General features: G+C 32.8%; 1 protein-coding gene across 3 annotated transcripts; it reads left to right on the top strand.

The window, feature by feature from the left end:
- Positions 1-467: 467 nt before the first annotated feature.
- On the top strand, positions 468-8138 carry LOC134234199 (uncharacterized). Of its 3 annotated transcripts, none has more exons than XM_062716255.1 (10): positions 468-684; positions 1945-1998; positions 3053-3130; positions 3360-3476; positions 3690-3755; positions 4427-4529; positions 4634-4654; positions 5624-5974; positions 6494-6832; positions 7062-8138. In XM_062716255.1, exons 1-10 carry the CDS (start codon positions 616-618, stop codon positions 7304-7306), a joined length of 1443 nt encoding a protein of 480 aa, XP_062572239.1. In that variant the 5' UTR covers positions 468-615; the 3' UTR covers positions 7307-8138. The 3 variants fall into 3 exon arrangements, with proteins under 3 accessions (XP_062572239.1, XP_062572238.1, XP_062572237.1); XM_062716253.1 differs by lacking the exon at positions 468-684 and adding an exon at positions 1434-1649; XM_062716254.1 differs by lacking the exons at positions 468-684; positions 4634-4654 and adding an exon at positions 1433-1649 and having other exon boundaries at positions 5603-5974.
- The last annotated feature ends 9623 nt before the right edge of the window (positions 8139-17761 follow it).

Raw genomic sequence — 17761 nt, 5'->3', positions numbered from 1 at the left:
GTTTTGATTTCGTTTCGTTTCGTCCTGATTTCGTTTCGTTTCGGTAGGTTTCGTTTCGTTTCGATAGATTTCGTTTCGTTTCGGCAGATTTCGTTTCGTTTCAGTTCGTTTCGTTTCTATTTCGTTTCGCACTTTACAGGTACCCCCTTCTCGAGAATTTTTATTACTCGTATGGAAACGCCACGACTTGCCGTTGGAGAGCAAATTTCAAGATAATTTGATTTCAGCAGTGTCCACAAAAAAAGGTATTGTGCATGAAAATGTTCAGATGCAATGTTACGAACGTTAAAAACGACAGATCAGCTGTTTTGCAGCTAAGGATAAATTTCACAGTGATTGTATTATGTCTTGAAAAGTTCATTTTTGAGTCACTTTTAGAATTGGAGATTAAACCGCACATGTTTATCTCAAAACATAATCTTGCTATAGAAACACGGAAGTTGCAATCTCAAACAAACAAAAATCTATGAACCATGAGACTTAAAATATTTATGGACAGTTTAGAGGATGTATGCAGTTTGAAAAATAGATATGTAGAAGGAAGAAATTCATCTTTCTCAAAGATTTGCATATCTTATGAACATATTATTCTCACCGTAAACTGTGAAGGGATACATGTCTGCACTAAAAATGGATGCTATTTCTGAGGAAGACATCGACATAAATTATCTGTATGGAAATCAAGTAAGTAGAGAGAGAGAGGGCGGAGGGAAATTTGTTTAGTCAACATGAGCTATAGTTGTCATTTTAAATAACAAACAATTTACGTTTTACAATATTCCGAAGGAACAACACGTAAATAATCTTTTCATGATAACAATTCTTTTCAAAACCTTAACAATAAAGGGATAGATATTTTTTGTTCGGTATATAGAATATCGTCTTTCTCCTCAAAGTTGTATTAACAATGCACGGTTACACAACACATTACTTTTTATGACAGCAAAAGTCTTTAAGCTGCCTTTTTCTCTCACTCAAATCCACATTCAGATCAACCCCTCCTACTAAGAGAGAGAGAGAGAGAGAGAGTTGCAATACTTATTAGGGTACAGGAATAAGCAGACACTATATTTAAAAAATGAATATATACTGCTGCATTACATACTAATCTTTGAAGAAGTTGCTGAAAAAAAAATGCACTTCGCATGTCAAATATTCTGTAATTAAAAACCTTCGTTCCCTTGATAATTTGTTTAGCTGATGAATAATTCAGTAAAATAGACCGTCATTCAACAGAATGGTGAAAAGTCGACTTGGTAAATCATTGATTAAATACCAATAAATAAGAATTTTTTCTTTTATGCACACATTTTGAAAAACGATTGCAGGAAAATCAATGATCAATGATTGATTGATCATGGCGAAATATATTTAAATCACCATTATTTAAATTCAACTCAAAACACGAAATCATGCACGTTCTTTATCGACGAAGCAATCATGCAAGAATCTACAGGGTATTGTGTTAGGGTCTTTTAAATATTCCACATACAGAAAACACATAAACATTTCAAATAAGTCCTCTGCATTTCAATGGATACCATATAATATTCCACGTTTCCAGAATGGCGGAAGAAGATATATCACAAAATTACAGAAACTGGAATACTAAGGATTTTAATCTAAGTGATTCTAGTGTGTATTCCTCGGTAAATATCTTTTACGTACTATCAACAAACTTAACAGGAAGTTAAAACTGTAATTCCATAACACTGTACGGTTGTACTTGTATATTTTATTTAACAATCGATTGTTATCATGGTAGAATCTAAGAATCGTTCTTGTCTCCTTGCTTCTCTAGTTTGTAAAGTGAATTTTTATGAACCAATAATGTATTTCTTAATACGACTAGCTACAAAATGCCAAACTCCCTCTTTGTGAGTCTTGATTGCGATCGGCCTTCCAACAAAATATCCTAATTATCACCCCTTTACTTTTTTGCAGAGAAATGTGGACAATTCAGATGCTATCATTCCAGAGGCTCGCCCCGTCTCACCGGTACGTCTTTGAGTCCTTTAGATCAAGTACTTTATACCAACAAACTTTCAAAAAAATTAAGTATCTCATGCAAACAATTGATTTGTTCTTAAGAAAGGAAGACCATTGTTTTGATTTATGTCGCAATGCTCTAATAAAATTCACGCACCAGTCAAATCATTTATCACGTCCGCTTTTCCACAGTAAGGAAAACTGAACCTTGCTCACATTTCAAAAGACCCTTTTTGTTCATATATACATGTAGAAGTTAGATCAACCGAACCTTACATATAAGTTCTATATAATAAAATTTCAATAAAAGAAATCCAAGAATGTTCAAGTGATGATATGAAAACAACATCGACAAATATGTGTTGCATTACACATGTAATGTGAAATCAATTAATAAAATTCGTGTTTTGGTAAACCACGGTACAGAGGAAAAACAAATTTACTCTGACCTAAATAGAATTCTCCTTCCGGGTTCCAGTTTCAGACATTCTGTGCTATACCTTTAAAAATACACGGTACTGAAATCCGCACTGGCTTTTCAATAACAATTCATTAAAGGGACCTTCAAGTACGTCTGTACGTCTTTAAATAAATAACAGTCCAAATTAGCAATTATGTTTACAATTGCAAAGAAGATAAAAACAGGCAGTTTGCAATGTTTACGAAATAATAAATATTTTTCAAATGGTTTGGGATTAAAAGAAAACTTTTCTTCTCTGACATATGACGGGGACTCGCGTTTTAAGAGAAATCCTTAGACAGCAAACAGTAATCAATGCCCAAATAAGTCCATTATATTAAAAAAAATTTGGAGCAAAACAAACAGATCTTTAGAATGGATCAAGTGCCATGGAAGAGTAAGAATCCCCTGTCGATTGGTTTCACCCTCTCTTGCTCGATCGTTGATGTTTTTAACTGTATTTACATTTTGCATAATACAGAATATAATGCCAGAACGCGTTGTTTAGAATTCAAATTAACGTAGTTTTCTGACTACTTTGGACGAATAAGAAAACGCTCATGTTCTAAAAGAATTTCTTCTTCATGATTTTTATTATTGTAGAGTGCAGTAGATTTCTCACACAGAAGCACTACCTCAACGAAATCCTACACTTCTGGCTATAGCCTGGATCCAAACAGGGTAAATTTTACATACCATTCTAAATTCCTTTTTTGTTTAGAATTATTTCCTCTTTAGATTTTGATTTAAGTGAGATCTACTTGCATTATGGATTTATTAATTTTAGAAAAGCGACACGTTTCAAAAATATACATTACATTTTAATCTTTCATAACTAGAATTTCAATAAAGCTTATTGCATTAAAATATTACAGTTCATTTATACATTTCCGAAAAATAATACTTTCAGTTACGGAAGACTGAGGAAAGTAAGTCGTTTGGAAATGGATCAATTGGTTTCCATAAGGACAGCGAAGAAATATCTTTTTCCAATTCCTACGCACCATCTCAGAGAACCAACATTACAGTAATGTCCTTTACAAAAATTTGAATTTTTTAATTAAAATTTGTATTTGTCTTATTCAAATTTTAATTGAAAAATTAAAATTTTTGTAGAGGACAGTTATGATGAAAATAAACTAAATGTGTGACATATAAATTCATAACAGTTAATTTGGAAAAAAAATTATAAAACCAAAAGTCCCGTAACCCGGCATTCACATTTTTGTTTTATTTCCAGACGTTAACCTCTAAAGACGACGAAGAAGACAAGAAGCCTAATATGGCAAAGAAACGTGTGATGGAAGTGAGTAATAAAATATAAAAGAAATCCTGCTCCAACTAATATCATTGTCAAAGATACAATGATCATAGATACCGTTGACTTAAATTTTTGTTCGAGACTAAAACATAGACACCAACAATTTCCTATTAAGCAAAATTTAGCTTGATATACTTAGGGCAAGGATCTCTTGTTCTCATTTTCAGATACATGTACATATAAAAAATTATATTTACATTTCTCTGATAACTCTTGAAAGTTAGGTGAGTTGATTTCTCAGTAATTCAACCTGTATATAAATTTCGCAAGAAAAGTCAAGAGCATTAAACGCATGTCAATCTCGTACAGCTTTCTTTGTGTCTGACGTCAGTGGGCGGGGACTATTGACATTGATATGGAGGGTCATGTGTACTTTAAATCAATGAAAATCATTTTTTTATTTACAATTTATATTTGCAAGTTTATGTCATATATGAATGAAAATATAAGAAACCATTGTGTAGTTGTTAGATATGTCAGATACATCAAGGATCGAGCATTGACGTGAGATTATTTATGTTTAAAGGACTACGCCCATTACACTAATTATACCACGTGTCCAACTGTCATTGATACCCTGACATACCCAACAAACTAGACAGTGATTCATTATGTAGCTTTGATGTTGAATTTCTATGCTTTTTTGGGGGGTTTAGACAGCCAAACTCGTGGTGGTCTTAATTTGCATGGCAGTGGGGATAGCAGCAGCAGTTGTTCTCGCTACACAATATGGTGACCCTCCTCCAAAAACCCAGAAACGTAAGTAGATGAGATTATGATTAATATTTTTATTGCTTTAAAGGTAATGATTATTGTTGCCTCTTTCTTTGATTTTCTTTCACGTAATTGTGTTTTATTTTCAGAGATTCAACCAAAAGAGTTTGGTAAGTTTGAAAATCTTCATGATCTATACTTTCTTTCTTCCTTTAAATGTTTTATAATGTTAAAAGACAAGGTAAAAGAGAAAAAAATATATATTGAAAGACTAATATATTAATGTTATAATAACAGCAGTCTGTAATTTACAAGAAAAGAATGATCTGGGGAAGAGTTTAAAAGTTTAGATCTCGTTATCAATGTACAGTTTTGGTAACATTATCATCCTCTCCCAGTGGAGTTTAAAGGGATATAGTAACGTGATTATGTATGTGTGTGTTAATTTGTGTGTAGTTTGTCCTGTGCGAAACGGAAGCGATGTAGTTTGCATTGGGATCGGTGCCGAATGTTGTTTTGATTTATAGGTATGCTCTTTGCGAGTGGATGCTCTCCTCTGCGATGTCCTTGTTGACATTAAGTAACTTGACTTTTAAGGTTAATCATTATGTTTTGCATTGTGATCAATTTATTTTTAAAGTGAATTTCTTTTTGAAATTAAACGCAGAAATAATATCATTTACGACATGGAAAACATGTTTGAGAGAGGATACCTCCAAAAAATCAGCAAAAGCCAAAGGATCAATCCTTTTGACAGTCATCTTTATTTCGAAAATAAAGATTAGGATTTCAAACAAGAACATTTTCACTTTATATCTAAGAATGTTAACATGGTTCATAGATTTCTATAGAAATTTCAAGGTCAAAATGGTTTCATTCTTGAAAGAATACGCATTCATGTGGCCCAAAAAGTAATTTAATCAATAGAGATTAATTTTTGCTACACATATATAAAAGAGTGCCATTAGATTATTGTTATTTTCTTCATTAAAGCCAATACTAAGGGTCCTATATGACATTGTCATTCTTTCAGGTTGTTTAACCATCATCGCTTTTATCAAAGTAATAAAATTGTTCACTCAAAAACATCAACTTGTTGCATTTCACAATCTAATTAGGGATTTCTTTTTATATTGTAGACTGTGTATTAAATTCTCCTGACAGAGCAAAGACCGTTAAGCTGAAATTTAACTCAAGCATCATGATTGTATGTGACTACGATGAGAATTTGAACATCAATAACTCTTCTATAATCATGGAATTTATACCAAAATATTACCTTGTTTCGACACAGGATCATATTGAAATCAACAGTACCCTTCAATCCGTCCCGTTTCGGGATGGAAGATGGGAAATTTGGTTTTCCACCCAGAAGAGGAATATTGAATTTCGAAGAGACCCTGTGAAGTGTGGAGGAGATGGAACATATAAACTGACTTTAATTACGTCAGAGAAAAGTTTTCCCAGCGAAGTGAACATCGAAATTGAGAGTAAGTTAACAGAAATGTTTGAAGTTTGGGATTTTTTCTCTTGCAATGGATCATATCATATTTCAAAGATTTTTTCTACAAACATCAAATCAAATACGTTGCATAATATGATGATACCAGAACTCTTAATATCAATTCAAGACAAACAGGCAATACCAGTCAAGCAGTATAATGCTTGAAATAAATAACAAAATGGTGAAGAATCTACTAAAAGCATTCTTTGTCTATGTAGAACACAATACATGACAAACATATAACCAAAACAAAACATAAAATAAAATAGAACAAGAACTTCATAAATAGAAATTTAAAGGATTTGGCTATCATTTCTCACCACTTTCTTTGTCATCCTACTTGGTGCTTTATATTTTATTTTCAGTCATTGCCATAAAAAAAACTTACATGATTCTTTTTCTTTATTATTATTTTTTTAATTTATTAATTCCAAAAATGTTTCTTGAATATACGTGTATTTTCATATCGTTGCTATTATAACCTTTTACTCATTTGTCTCTGAAGGTGAAACATCAGACGTTCGATTGGAAGTTGGACAAACAGAGGATGATGGGAATTATAAGATCACGTGTTCCTCTACGAGTGACTGTACACCTATGCCGATTACCTTATTAGGAACAATAGGAAATAAAGTTGGTCCACTTTATGGTGTAAATTTCACGTGCATTGTTAAATACAACGAATACGATGGTTGGTCAGTAAGTTGTACGGGAAGTATTCCCAAAGATGTTGTAAGTAGTATTAACGAAGTCACGTGCCGACCTGGTCTACAGAATCAAACCGAGGCTAAAACCACCGAAGCCAAAGTCAGTAAAGAAGTTCTTCTCTGTAAAGATGAAAAAGGTTGGTATAAAGATTAAGTGAATGTTTTAAACTCGCTTGCAACAGATAAATACGATTAAGGGAAACATTAAATAAATATATTTTTCCTCTTGAATGTCAATAAATGAATGTTGTTTCGTATAATATATATAATACTGATATAACTGTTGCTGATTATTGTGGTTTGACATTGAATATATATGCAGCTAATTCGTATTTTGCACGGTTAAAGTTACCCATTTCATTACAGACTGCACCTTCAAATGCCCCCAGAAAAATGAAGACAGGTATTACATAGATCCAAGATACTGCAACATATTTCACAGATGCGTGGGTGAGCGGCTTTACACGGCCCCTTGCGGTAAAGGAACATATTTCTCGAGAACGTCATGCGTCTGCAGCCATATCAATGACGTCACAGACTGTAATGCAAACGGAACACGACTAAACATAGGCGACAAAAAAGTGTTGTGTGAAGATTCTGGCAGTGGTTAACAGAAAATACACGTACAAGCATTCAGGCTTTAGCTGTGATATACTATATCGCCATCCAATATTTTTTCTGCATGCCACAGGTTTACTTAGATACATATGCATAAACAATGAAAGTATCATGATCTTGTTTTTTACTTGGACGTTCATCGTCTTTAAACAAGAAAATACATTTAAAATAGTTAATTTCTTTACATTGTTTTGTATATTTTACGTTCAATTAAATGTTCATATCTGCGTATTCATTTTTTTACGAGAAGAATATTGTCCTTTTTTTTGATATCCAGGGATTATTACAAATAAGAAATTTTTGTAAAAATAACCTTGAAAATTAAAACATACTTGAAATAATGCTCAGATGTACAGTATTTTTTGTTTGTAAAATGAAATTTTACATGGGCATTATCCTGTCTAAACATGCACATAGACTATTATATTAACCAGATCAGTCAGTAAACACTAATTCTATTGTAATTAATGCCAAGTACAAATATTTTGCAATATTTATATCTATTTATTTGTTATTCCTTTTTAATTTTATTGTATTTTTTTATCAGCTAATATCACAAGAAACACCGCATGCAAATTTTTCGCTGTAATTTTTATCTTGTAAAAATAAATGTACATGTACAATGTCTTTATCAACAGTGAACTTGATATTGTCTCAATTGACGTTCGTGCTTCATTTTGTGACATTCAGTATTTGCGTAAAAAAGAAAAATCTACAGAAATCCAAAGTTATAAGTCTATCTTAAGCCTTTAATAATCAGATTGATATAATGAACATTGTCTGTATATTGAGAAGGAAAATATAATTTTGTTATTTAATTTTCAACCTTGCTGATTTTTTTCTTCGGGAAAACATATTTGTTACGAAGTCAATTGAGTTGGTTTAAAATTGTTGGTTCAATAATCAACTTAAGTTGATTGAGGTGGTAGAAGAAGTTATTTTATATAAAAGTTACAGTAACAATTAAACGTTAAAAAGATAAGACGTCAGAATGTTCTTTCCCTTTGAAAATCACGAGATAAACAATATATTTACTTGCACGAAGTACATCTTAAAATGTTTTCATATGAAATATACTAAGTTGATTATCATTTACAATCGACAAAACGACAGGTCCATTTCCGAAAAAAACATTAAAATATACTAATCGCATAAAAACATGAGTAACACAGTTTGTGTTTGATATAAGTTTTTGCTAATAATTTTTTTTCTTCACCTACATACATTATATAAACTGGAACAGGTAAAAATCATTCCTTCCTTTATGCGGATAGACTGTATGTTCAGAGAAAATATTATTACTTAAACAGTTTTTTTCCTTATCCAAAATTAATTACCACAGGAGTAAATTAAGGTGCGCATTAAGGAATATTAAATATAACCAACTTCTTTCATTTTGACTTCCGGGTCCCTTTGTTATGTTAAGGAGCAATTTTGTTTGTTCTTGTTACTGTTTTGGAGACAATCTGTATTGTGAACATAGGCCACAATGCCAGTCAGGTTTTGAATTAAATACAGATTTAAAAAACACAATCGAGATATGAAAGATAAACTTTTATACTTGTGTTATGTGATAAATGGAATATAAAAAAGACGCATTGCGTAATGCTTAACTTGAAGATAAAAGCTTTGTTATTTTGATATTCACATGTATCGTTTACAGACATGTATCCTTTTATCTCTCCGTGAAGCTGCATACATGAGAAGAATCTTTTCTTCAAATTACAGATCACAAACGACTGAACTCTACATCATAATTTGTAGGATTTTACCTAGTATATGTATAAAACTTTATATAGGTATGTTACAGAATTTTACTTTTTTGACATAGCGTTATTAAACGGAGATAACAATTGGAGATTGTGCAATAGCACTGTCCCGTACCCGCCTCTTTATGTGTCAATGTGTCCGATTTTTTGAAAAATAATTTTTCAGAACATTTTTTCCCCACATTCTTTTCAAATCATGCATGTTACGCAATTAGGATACTTTTCCGTTTAATTTTTTTTTTAAATTCGGTTTTGCAATGATTAAAAATAAAAGAACAATGATTTTATGCTGACAAGAATTAAAAAAAAACATACAAAACAAATTAGTTTGGTACATTTCATTAATTAATTATCAAGTGACTTTGCATAATGACAAGAAGTACATGTATTATGATCTATCCTTCATTAATTGATTTTGCCCAATTTCAAGTTTACTTACCCTACAAGTTGACGATATATATACATGTACATATGTACATGTATTCTGTATTCTGATCTTAGATATTGCATTGGTACAAAAATTAAAATTCTTATTAAATATTTCGATACACAAATAACCATGAGTACATAATACAAGAATGATTTCCGTTTGCTATTCTAAATGGTGTTGCAATGATTACTACAAGAAAAATCTCTACGACGTGCTATGTAACCTCTACTTCCACATTTTTGTTCAATGTGTTAAAAAAGCTTATTGGTTAAGATTTCATATATGTGATTTGGGTTCATACTTCATGTAAGAAGTCACGAATGAGATGAAATGGGTTGGTGGGTGGGGCAATTGTCCAAGACAGTGCTTCTGGTAGAGTCAGCGGCATTTAGCGGCATTTGTCCAACACAGACCCTCTGGTAGAGTCAGCGGCATTTAGCGGCATTTCTCCAAGACAGACCTTCTGGTAGAGTCAGCGGCATTTAGCGGCATTTGTCCAACACAGACCCTCTGGTAGAGTCAGCGGCATTTAGCGGCATTTGTCCAAGACAGACCTTCTGGTAGAGTCAGCGGCATTTAGCGGCATTTGTCCAACACAGACCCTCTGGTAGAGTCAGCGGCATTTAGCGGCATTTGTCCAAGACAGATCCTCTGGTAGAGTCAGCGGCATTTAGCGGCATTTGTCCAAGACAGACCTTCTGGTAGTCAGCGGCATTTCTCAAAGACAGTGCTTCTGATAACATTTAGAGAATTTGTTTAACAAGATCGAGTGCTCTAATTCCTTTCTCCTTTATTTTCAGTAAATTCCTTTATCTTGAAAAAGATATAGGACTCAGGAATGAACAAGTCCATAAATACTGTTTTGTATAGATCATAGATCTTAATTACAATTTAATCTGTTGTTTTTCCATGGATTTAATGATATACAGTAATTTAAAGAGAAATGGTTTACAATTTTATGTATGAAAGACACTTAAATAGTATAATATTTGTTTTTCCCTAATGGCAGGGACTTGCTCAATTAGTAATATTTATATTTATTTCATTTAGTTTGATGGTATTTCCATTATTATTAAAAAAAATATTACCCCGGTAATTAAATATCAGTTTAAATTGTACAAATAATGTTTTGTACTTTGGTAGTATCTTTGAAAATAATTCAATTGAATTGAATTGAACATATTTTATTGACAAAGTCAAAAGGATCAGACACAAGTTCAGAAACTTAGATGGTCTTCTCCTGATATAACATTTTGTGAAATTGCCAAAGTGAAACAAATATATATACATATGGTCTACTATATACATTGTATACATTGTAGCAATAGAAAGGAATAAATTCTTTAAATATACAAATATCATTTGAGCTGGTGAGAAAAAAAAAGTAAACTTATTTTGAAAAACGACCACATTCATTTAAGAAAGTTTGAATAGTCTTGAAAAGTTCAGTATTTTGTTCAAAAGTTAGAGAATCATCGCCCCATAGCATTAAATGTACATCTATAATATGTAAATAATTTAATGACAATAGCTTATTCATTAAGGAATTTCTTGCTTTTACATAATATTTACAAACAAAAAACAGATGATATGTATCTTCTAGTAGTCCACAAGAACAATTAGGACTGGTTATAAGGTTACATCGATATAAATCAGACTTTAAAATACAATTGTGTCTTAATCTTGTATGAATTATGTTCAAGAACCTTTTTCCATAAGAAAAATATTTCTGAGGTTTTACAATATTACTTTGCAGATATTTTTTGAAAATTTTAATAGAAGTTGCCTCCCTTGTCTTTAGACTAAGGGAATTCCACTTTCTAACAGTATCGGGAATAAATGATTTATTGTAGAGCTCTAATCTGTATTTTGGCAAAGAATAATTTAAAGAATTCCGGGTAGTGTATCCTGAAATATTGCCTCTTGTATCAGGTACTAAGTTTTGCAAGTAAATAGGGACTAATTTATTGTGCATTTTATACATTGTTATAGTCAGGCGGCATAGGCAACCTATTGTGCATTTTGTGATAAAAGCACCAAGTTTTGTACAAATATAGACATTTATTGTCTGAACAAATCTGGATATTGGGCCATCGCGGAATCATGTCATGGCGGACATGACGGCCATTTTACAAAATGGCCGCCATAATTTTTCGTTATATTTGAAATTTACTTAAATCTCTCTCAATATAAGTGATTAATCATGGTATACAGAAAACAAAAACACTCTCTTTGTCTTCAAAAAGAAAAAGTAAAAGTTTTAAATGAAATAAAATGGTTATAACATTTCTTTAAAACAAACAAAACCACTTTTTCCTCATTATTTAACATTAAAAGAACATATACTATCTGATTTTGATGTGCATACTCCCTATGATTTAAATATGTTTATTTGTGAGCATTATGTCCCTTTGAGAATTTTTCATTCGTATTATGATGTCATCAGGTGCTGCTGGGCGTGAGGTGTGAGGGGTGTGTGTGCAAAATTATACCTATACTTTGTACAATCTATTTATAAGTGTTGGATCTTTTTTCACAACAGCGCCTTCTTAGACACAAAACTTATATCTATTTTGTCTCATCGTCCACTGGGTTGGGAACTTACTTCGTTATTAATTCCTTAATTCACAACTTTTGACTTTAAAACACTCGATCTAACCACGTGACTTACCCTATGGTTAATATTAAATGCATGTACTACTAAGTAATGAAACAGTTAAAAAGACAACATGTTTATATATGTAAGACATATATTAGGTCCTGGTGACAACAATAAAAGCTTTGATTAAGATGTTGTTTGTCCTGACTTTCAGTAATAAGCTCCTTCACATCCACATATGCTAGTGCACTTCAGATCTGAAAGTCTGCAGCTACACTTTTTTGAATAACATCCTTTATTTTTAAGTCACAGTTGCATCTTATTAGTTCAAAACAGACTTTGGAGACTTCCGGCAGTGTTGTCCATTGGGGCTCATACAGACCATCTGTCATAATCCAACCCCACCTGATAGGAGAGGGTAATAATGGATTTAGTTGCAGTACCTGTCCTCATACATGTCCTCCCTGGTAAGTTGCTCGTTTTACGTGCTCTAGGGCAGCCTTTATTGGCGGAATTTGTTTCACATCTGGTTTACTTGCGAAGATCTTTTGCCGAGCTTGGTTTATGTCAAAGCATGTACTGGTCCTGTCATAGAGAAGGATGACAAATCTTCAATGGTTTGCATAACATCGCTTGGTATATAAGTTTGTGGACAAACTAATTTAACAAGTGCGTCAGTGAGCCAAGGTAGGGCCTTCCAAGTTTTCCGTGCAGTTTTTTGCCACGCCCACCAAAGCCGGAAACAGTGTCTCATCCAGTCAGCGTATGAAACATTGGAAGTGTCAAAGCTTTTCTGTGTCCAAGGCCACGTCCAATTACTAGTATATGGACTGCCACGCGACGGAAATTTTTTCCAGTTCCAAGGGCTATCCAAAGTTCCGTCTCTGGGTTCAAAGTTTCCACCACGGACACACCATGACCACAACATTGGTGTCAACAGTGGGGATCAGTATTCTGTTATGGCCTTGGCGAGATGCATGTGCTGTGTGTAACAGCATTCGGCTATCTGCTTCCTCGTGATTACATGGAGAAATCGAAAGGATATCTTGCATTTGGAGCTATGAAAGAACATTTTTACTATCGGTGATAACTATTTGGTTTACACCTTCATCAAAAGTCGTAATCAGAGGAATCTGTAAAGTACTGTCTTGTTTCTATCTACTCGAGGAAACCTTGCCAATCTCTAGGTACTGTTGACTCGGCAGTCACACGTATTCGTTTTCTCTTGCCTCATTTTGCTCAAGCGGTACCTTTTAATGAATTGTCTTTATATTTGTCCCATACCAGGCCTCAAGACCATAAACTGAGAACAATCTTAAGTCGAAAATTTGATTTTTGATATCTTCAGCTCTATTAAAAGTATTTTATTGAATCTAAATTTGCAATTTTCTGACATTAAAATTTAAATACTGAGTATTTCCTGAAATTTTGTTTCATTATCAAAATTATTTCAAAAGTTATACTGGTTTGAAATTTTGACTTAAGCCTGTTCTCAGTTTATGGTTTTGGGGCCAGGTCTATACGCGAAGCTCTTAGAAACTGAGGAAATACTGTATATGGAATGAAGTTCTGATGAGCATAATTTTCTGAGGTCTTAGCAGTACCTGACCTAAGCATTTGAACAACAACTGAACCATTCAGAATTACACAGCTTGTCAATTGAAGGCTCAGACCGCTCCTCGTCAAATTCCTCTAAGCACTGAAGAAGGTCACTCTTGGTTCCAAGATGGATGTTACATGCATCAGAAAGTGAAGGCGGGCATAGTGGATTCTCATGTCGAAAGAATTCTCTAAGGTTACCTTGTCTGTTTTGAAAAAAAGAGAGTCACATCACATTTGAGCTAAGTTACATCCTCTTTCTTTTCACTGAATTTTGAACTGCTTGTAATTTTGGATAAGTTTACTCTACTACGATGAATGATATCGATGATTAGCCTTCACCTGTTAATGAGACATTCTTTGCAAAACTGTGTAAATTTATCAATTCCAACTCTCATTACACATATTACAGCTCTTACTGCAGATTGGTCTGAAAGTTCCTTTGTATGTAGAACTAGAAGATCTTTACATAATTCATCGAAAGGATTGCCAAGGTCATTGATCAGACAAACAAGAGAGTGGACATCTTTAGCAAACGAAGCCTGTATACTAGGTGTTTGATCATGATGATGGGTATCTTTTGACAATCTTGTCAGATTGTTCATCTTGAAGCTCCTGTATCAAATCTTGCAATCTCTGGCCCAGATATCATCCATTGAAGAAGGATTGGATGGTTATTAGTAAGTCCTATTGCTCCTCCGTCGTCCTTGATATACGCATTGTTTTGTTCATGTGCCTGGTCGATGGGAATAGCAGAGAAAACCCGTTTGGTGTTTTGCACTGTGGAATTTCCATCATTAAATTCCTGATTTATTTCAGGGTGTTTTGTACGGAGTTCCGCCATGTCCCTGAGATGAACAGGAATCCATCTTGCATAATTTGTGTGATCTAAGGCATGGAACAACGTTGCAAGCTCTTTAAGAACTTCCAGATAAATCGGAAGTCAAAGAGATTGGCAAAAGTCAATACATACAATTCAAGTTCCATAACAATTATATACCAGTAACTAGTAACTAGAGTTTTTTAAGCGTTAAATGTTTAACACAATTAATTTTGCGATGATAGTGTTTTATGTTTCTTTTCATTCAATTTGCATGGCCGTCCTCTGACTGAAGTAGAGGTACTGTGAGCAATGAGCTCACTAAATGATACCCCCGCCTCTCAAATGATTATAATGGAAAAGTTTATGTTATGCTGTGGCGGGGAAACCCAAAATATGTGTCGGATCAAAAAGTAAATAAGAGGTGCACAATGGCAATATGTAATAAAGATTCTGTGAAAGTTTCATTAAATTTCAATTAGTGGTAAAAGAGGAGTTGCAGATTAGAGATGGGTATCCCAAAGCGTAACAGACGGGCGTACAGACGAACGGACGGACAAACCAATATACCCTTTCACTTTTCAAGCGGGGGTATGATAAGTATTGCTTATGATAGTTAAATTTTACTATATTTAGTAACAATAGTTACAATTTGAACTATACTATAAGTTACTATAAATAGTAACAACAGTTACAAGTGAACTCTGCAAGTTAAACAATAAGGTAGTCAATTTTAAGGGTTGGTATTTTGTCTCTATCACGGCAAAAATTAGTTAAAGATATGTCGTAAATGTCTGTTTTAAAGCATATGCTTTAATTTTAATCATAGATTTTTAATTTTGTCAATTTAGAAAAAATATTACTATAAATAGCATCAGCTGGCACATACTTAACCCCGATGAGATGAAGTAACATTTTTTTTAAATCATAGAGCATGTGCAAATGTAGGAACATTTATAAATATTGCAAAGTTGTTTTTATTTTAAACACGCAAAAAAAAATTGTTCTTGTAAACGCTTGCGTTTGTCAGCCATTTTGAAAATCGGCCACCAAGGTCATACAAGGTACCGAATGAAGTGGCCCAATATCCAGATATGTTTGTATAGAACTACTCTACTTGCATACAAAATTCTATGCTTTTATCACAAATTGCACAATTGTCTCAAAAAAATTAGGTATGCCGCCTGACTATTATTAGTTTTGCCCTATTTCTTCTATATTCCAATGGTTCCCAGCCTGTTTCCAAATATAATGAATTTCTTGAAGCAATAATTGTAAGCCCAGTAACTATTCTTGCAGCATATAATTGTACTTTTTCAAGATTCTCAATGTCTGTTTTTGTGCATCCAGACCAAACTTCAACAGCATATTCAAGTTGTGGTCTAATAAAAGATATATACATCTGGGATAGAATATCTCTTGACACAGTAAATTTTAATTTTTTAAGAAGCCCCAGTTTTTTGTATGCTTTCTTTATAATGGTATCAATATGATCAGACCATCCTAAGTTAGACGACAGAAGTATCCCAAGATGTTTGTGTTCTGTAACATATTCCAATTGGCAATTGTCAAATAATAATTTAGGAAAATGCTGTACATTTTTCAAATTAAAAAATACTGCTTTGGTTTTCTGTGGATTGAATTTCAATAACCATTTCTTTGACCATTCATCTAGTATTCTAAGATCATGGTTAAGATTTTGTTCAATGTGATTAATATTATCTGAACATTGTTGTAAAGAATTGTCATCAGCAAATAGTCTACAAACAGATATCATATTTTCAGCCACATCATTTACATATAATAAAAATAATAGGGGACCAAGTACTGAGCCCTGAGGAACTCCAGCTTTTACTTGTCCTACAGAGGAAAAATGATTTCTATACATGACTTGTTGGGTTCTTTCGCTTAAATAACTATCAAACCAATCTAGCATATCCCCATTAATTCCATACATTTTTAATTTGTAAATTAAGCCTTTATGCCAGACCCTATCAAATGCCTTTGATAAATCACAAAACACCATACAACAGAATTTACCTTCATCAACATTTTTTACTATAGAGTGGTATGTTTCTAAGAGTTGATATACCGTGGAATGACCTGGTAAAAAACCTGCCTGGTATTTATAAAATATATCATGTGAATACAAGAAATTGTAAACATGCTTAAAAATTATTCTTTCAAAAATTTTGCTTATACAACTCAGCAAAGAAACTGGTCTATAGTTTGAAGTGATGGAAGGGTCATCTTTCTTAAAAAGTGGAAGAACATGTGCTAGTTTCCAGCAGTCTGGAAATGTTTTTAGTGATAGGGATTTGTTGAATAGTATACACAAAGGTTTTGAGATAGTTTCTTTGCAGGATTTTAACATTTTATGGCTGATGCAATCAGGACCAACGGCTTTATTGACAGGAATAATAGAAATTATATCAATGATTTCCTGCTCTTGTATTTCAATGTGTGGAAAATTATCCGTACATCTTGACACTATATTTGGGAGCTCTTGATTACTGTCATCTAACTCTGTGATTGATGTGAAATACTTGTTTAATAGTTCTATTTTATCTATATCTGAAAATGCAAAACTTTCAGTGCCATTGTTGTCTGTAAACTGAATCGGTGGAATTTCATTTGTTGGTTTAATGTGAAAAGTATCTTTCAGTAACTTCCAGTATAGTTTTTGATTGTTCAGACTAGCATCCTTAAGATGAGAATCTATATTGTCATAATAGTTTTTAATAGCATATTTTTTCATATTATTAAACTTATTCCTTACTTTGCGAAAGTTTTCCTTATCAGATTCTCTTTTTGTTTTTTGTGCTATTTTTCTAAGTCTATTGCGAATACGCAAAGTTTTCTTTAGAAGAGAGTCCATCCATGGTTTATCATTTGGCCTTATAGTTACAGTTTTTTCAGGTATGCATTGATGAATAATAGAGTTAAATTTTTCTGTGAAGTTTGTTGTTGCAGTATTAATGTTTTCTGTATCATCAATAAGGCTATTCCAGTCGCATTTTACAATTGAATCATTAAGGAGTTCTAAATCTGCTTGTTTATAGTTCCAAATTTTACGTTCATATGCCACATTTACATTTGTATTCTGGTGAATATATATATAAGTTGCTTTATGATCACTAACTGTATTACTTACTTGTAATGTTCCAGAATCATGTACATGTATACTGTCACTAATAATGATAGGATCTATAAGGGTTTCTGTATCGCAAG

Source organism: Saccostrea cucullata, unplaced genomic scaffold (assembly GCF_032062105.1).
Source record: "Saccostrea cucullata isolate Sc308-1 unplaced genomic scaffold, CSIRO_AGI_Scuc_v1 ctg329, whole genome shotgun sequence".
Taxonomy (NCBI): Eukaryota; Metazoa; Mollusca; class Bivalvia; order Ostreida; family Ostreidae; genus Saccostrea; species Saccostrea cuccullata.
Note: the sequence above shows the minus strand (reverse complement) of the source record. Positions and strands in the feature narration are given on the sequence as shown.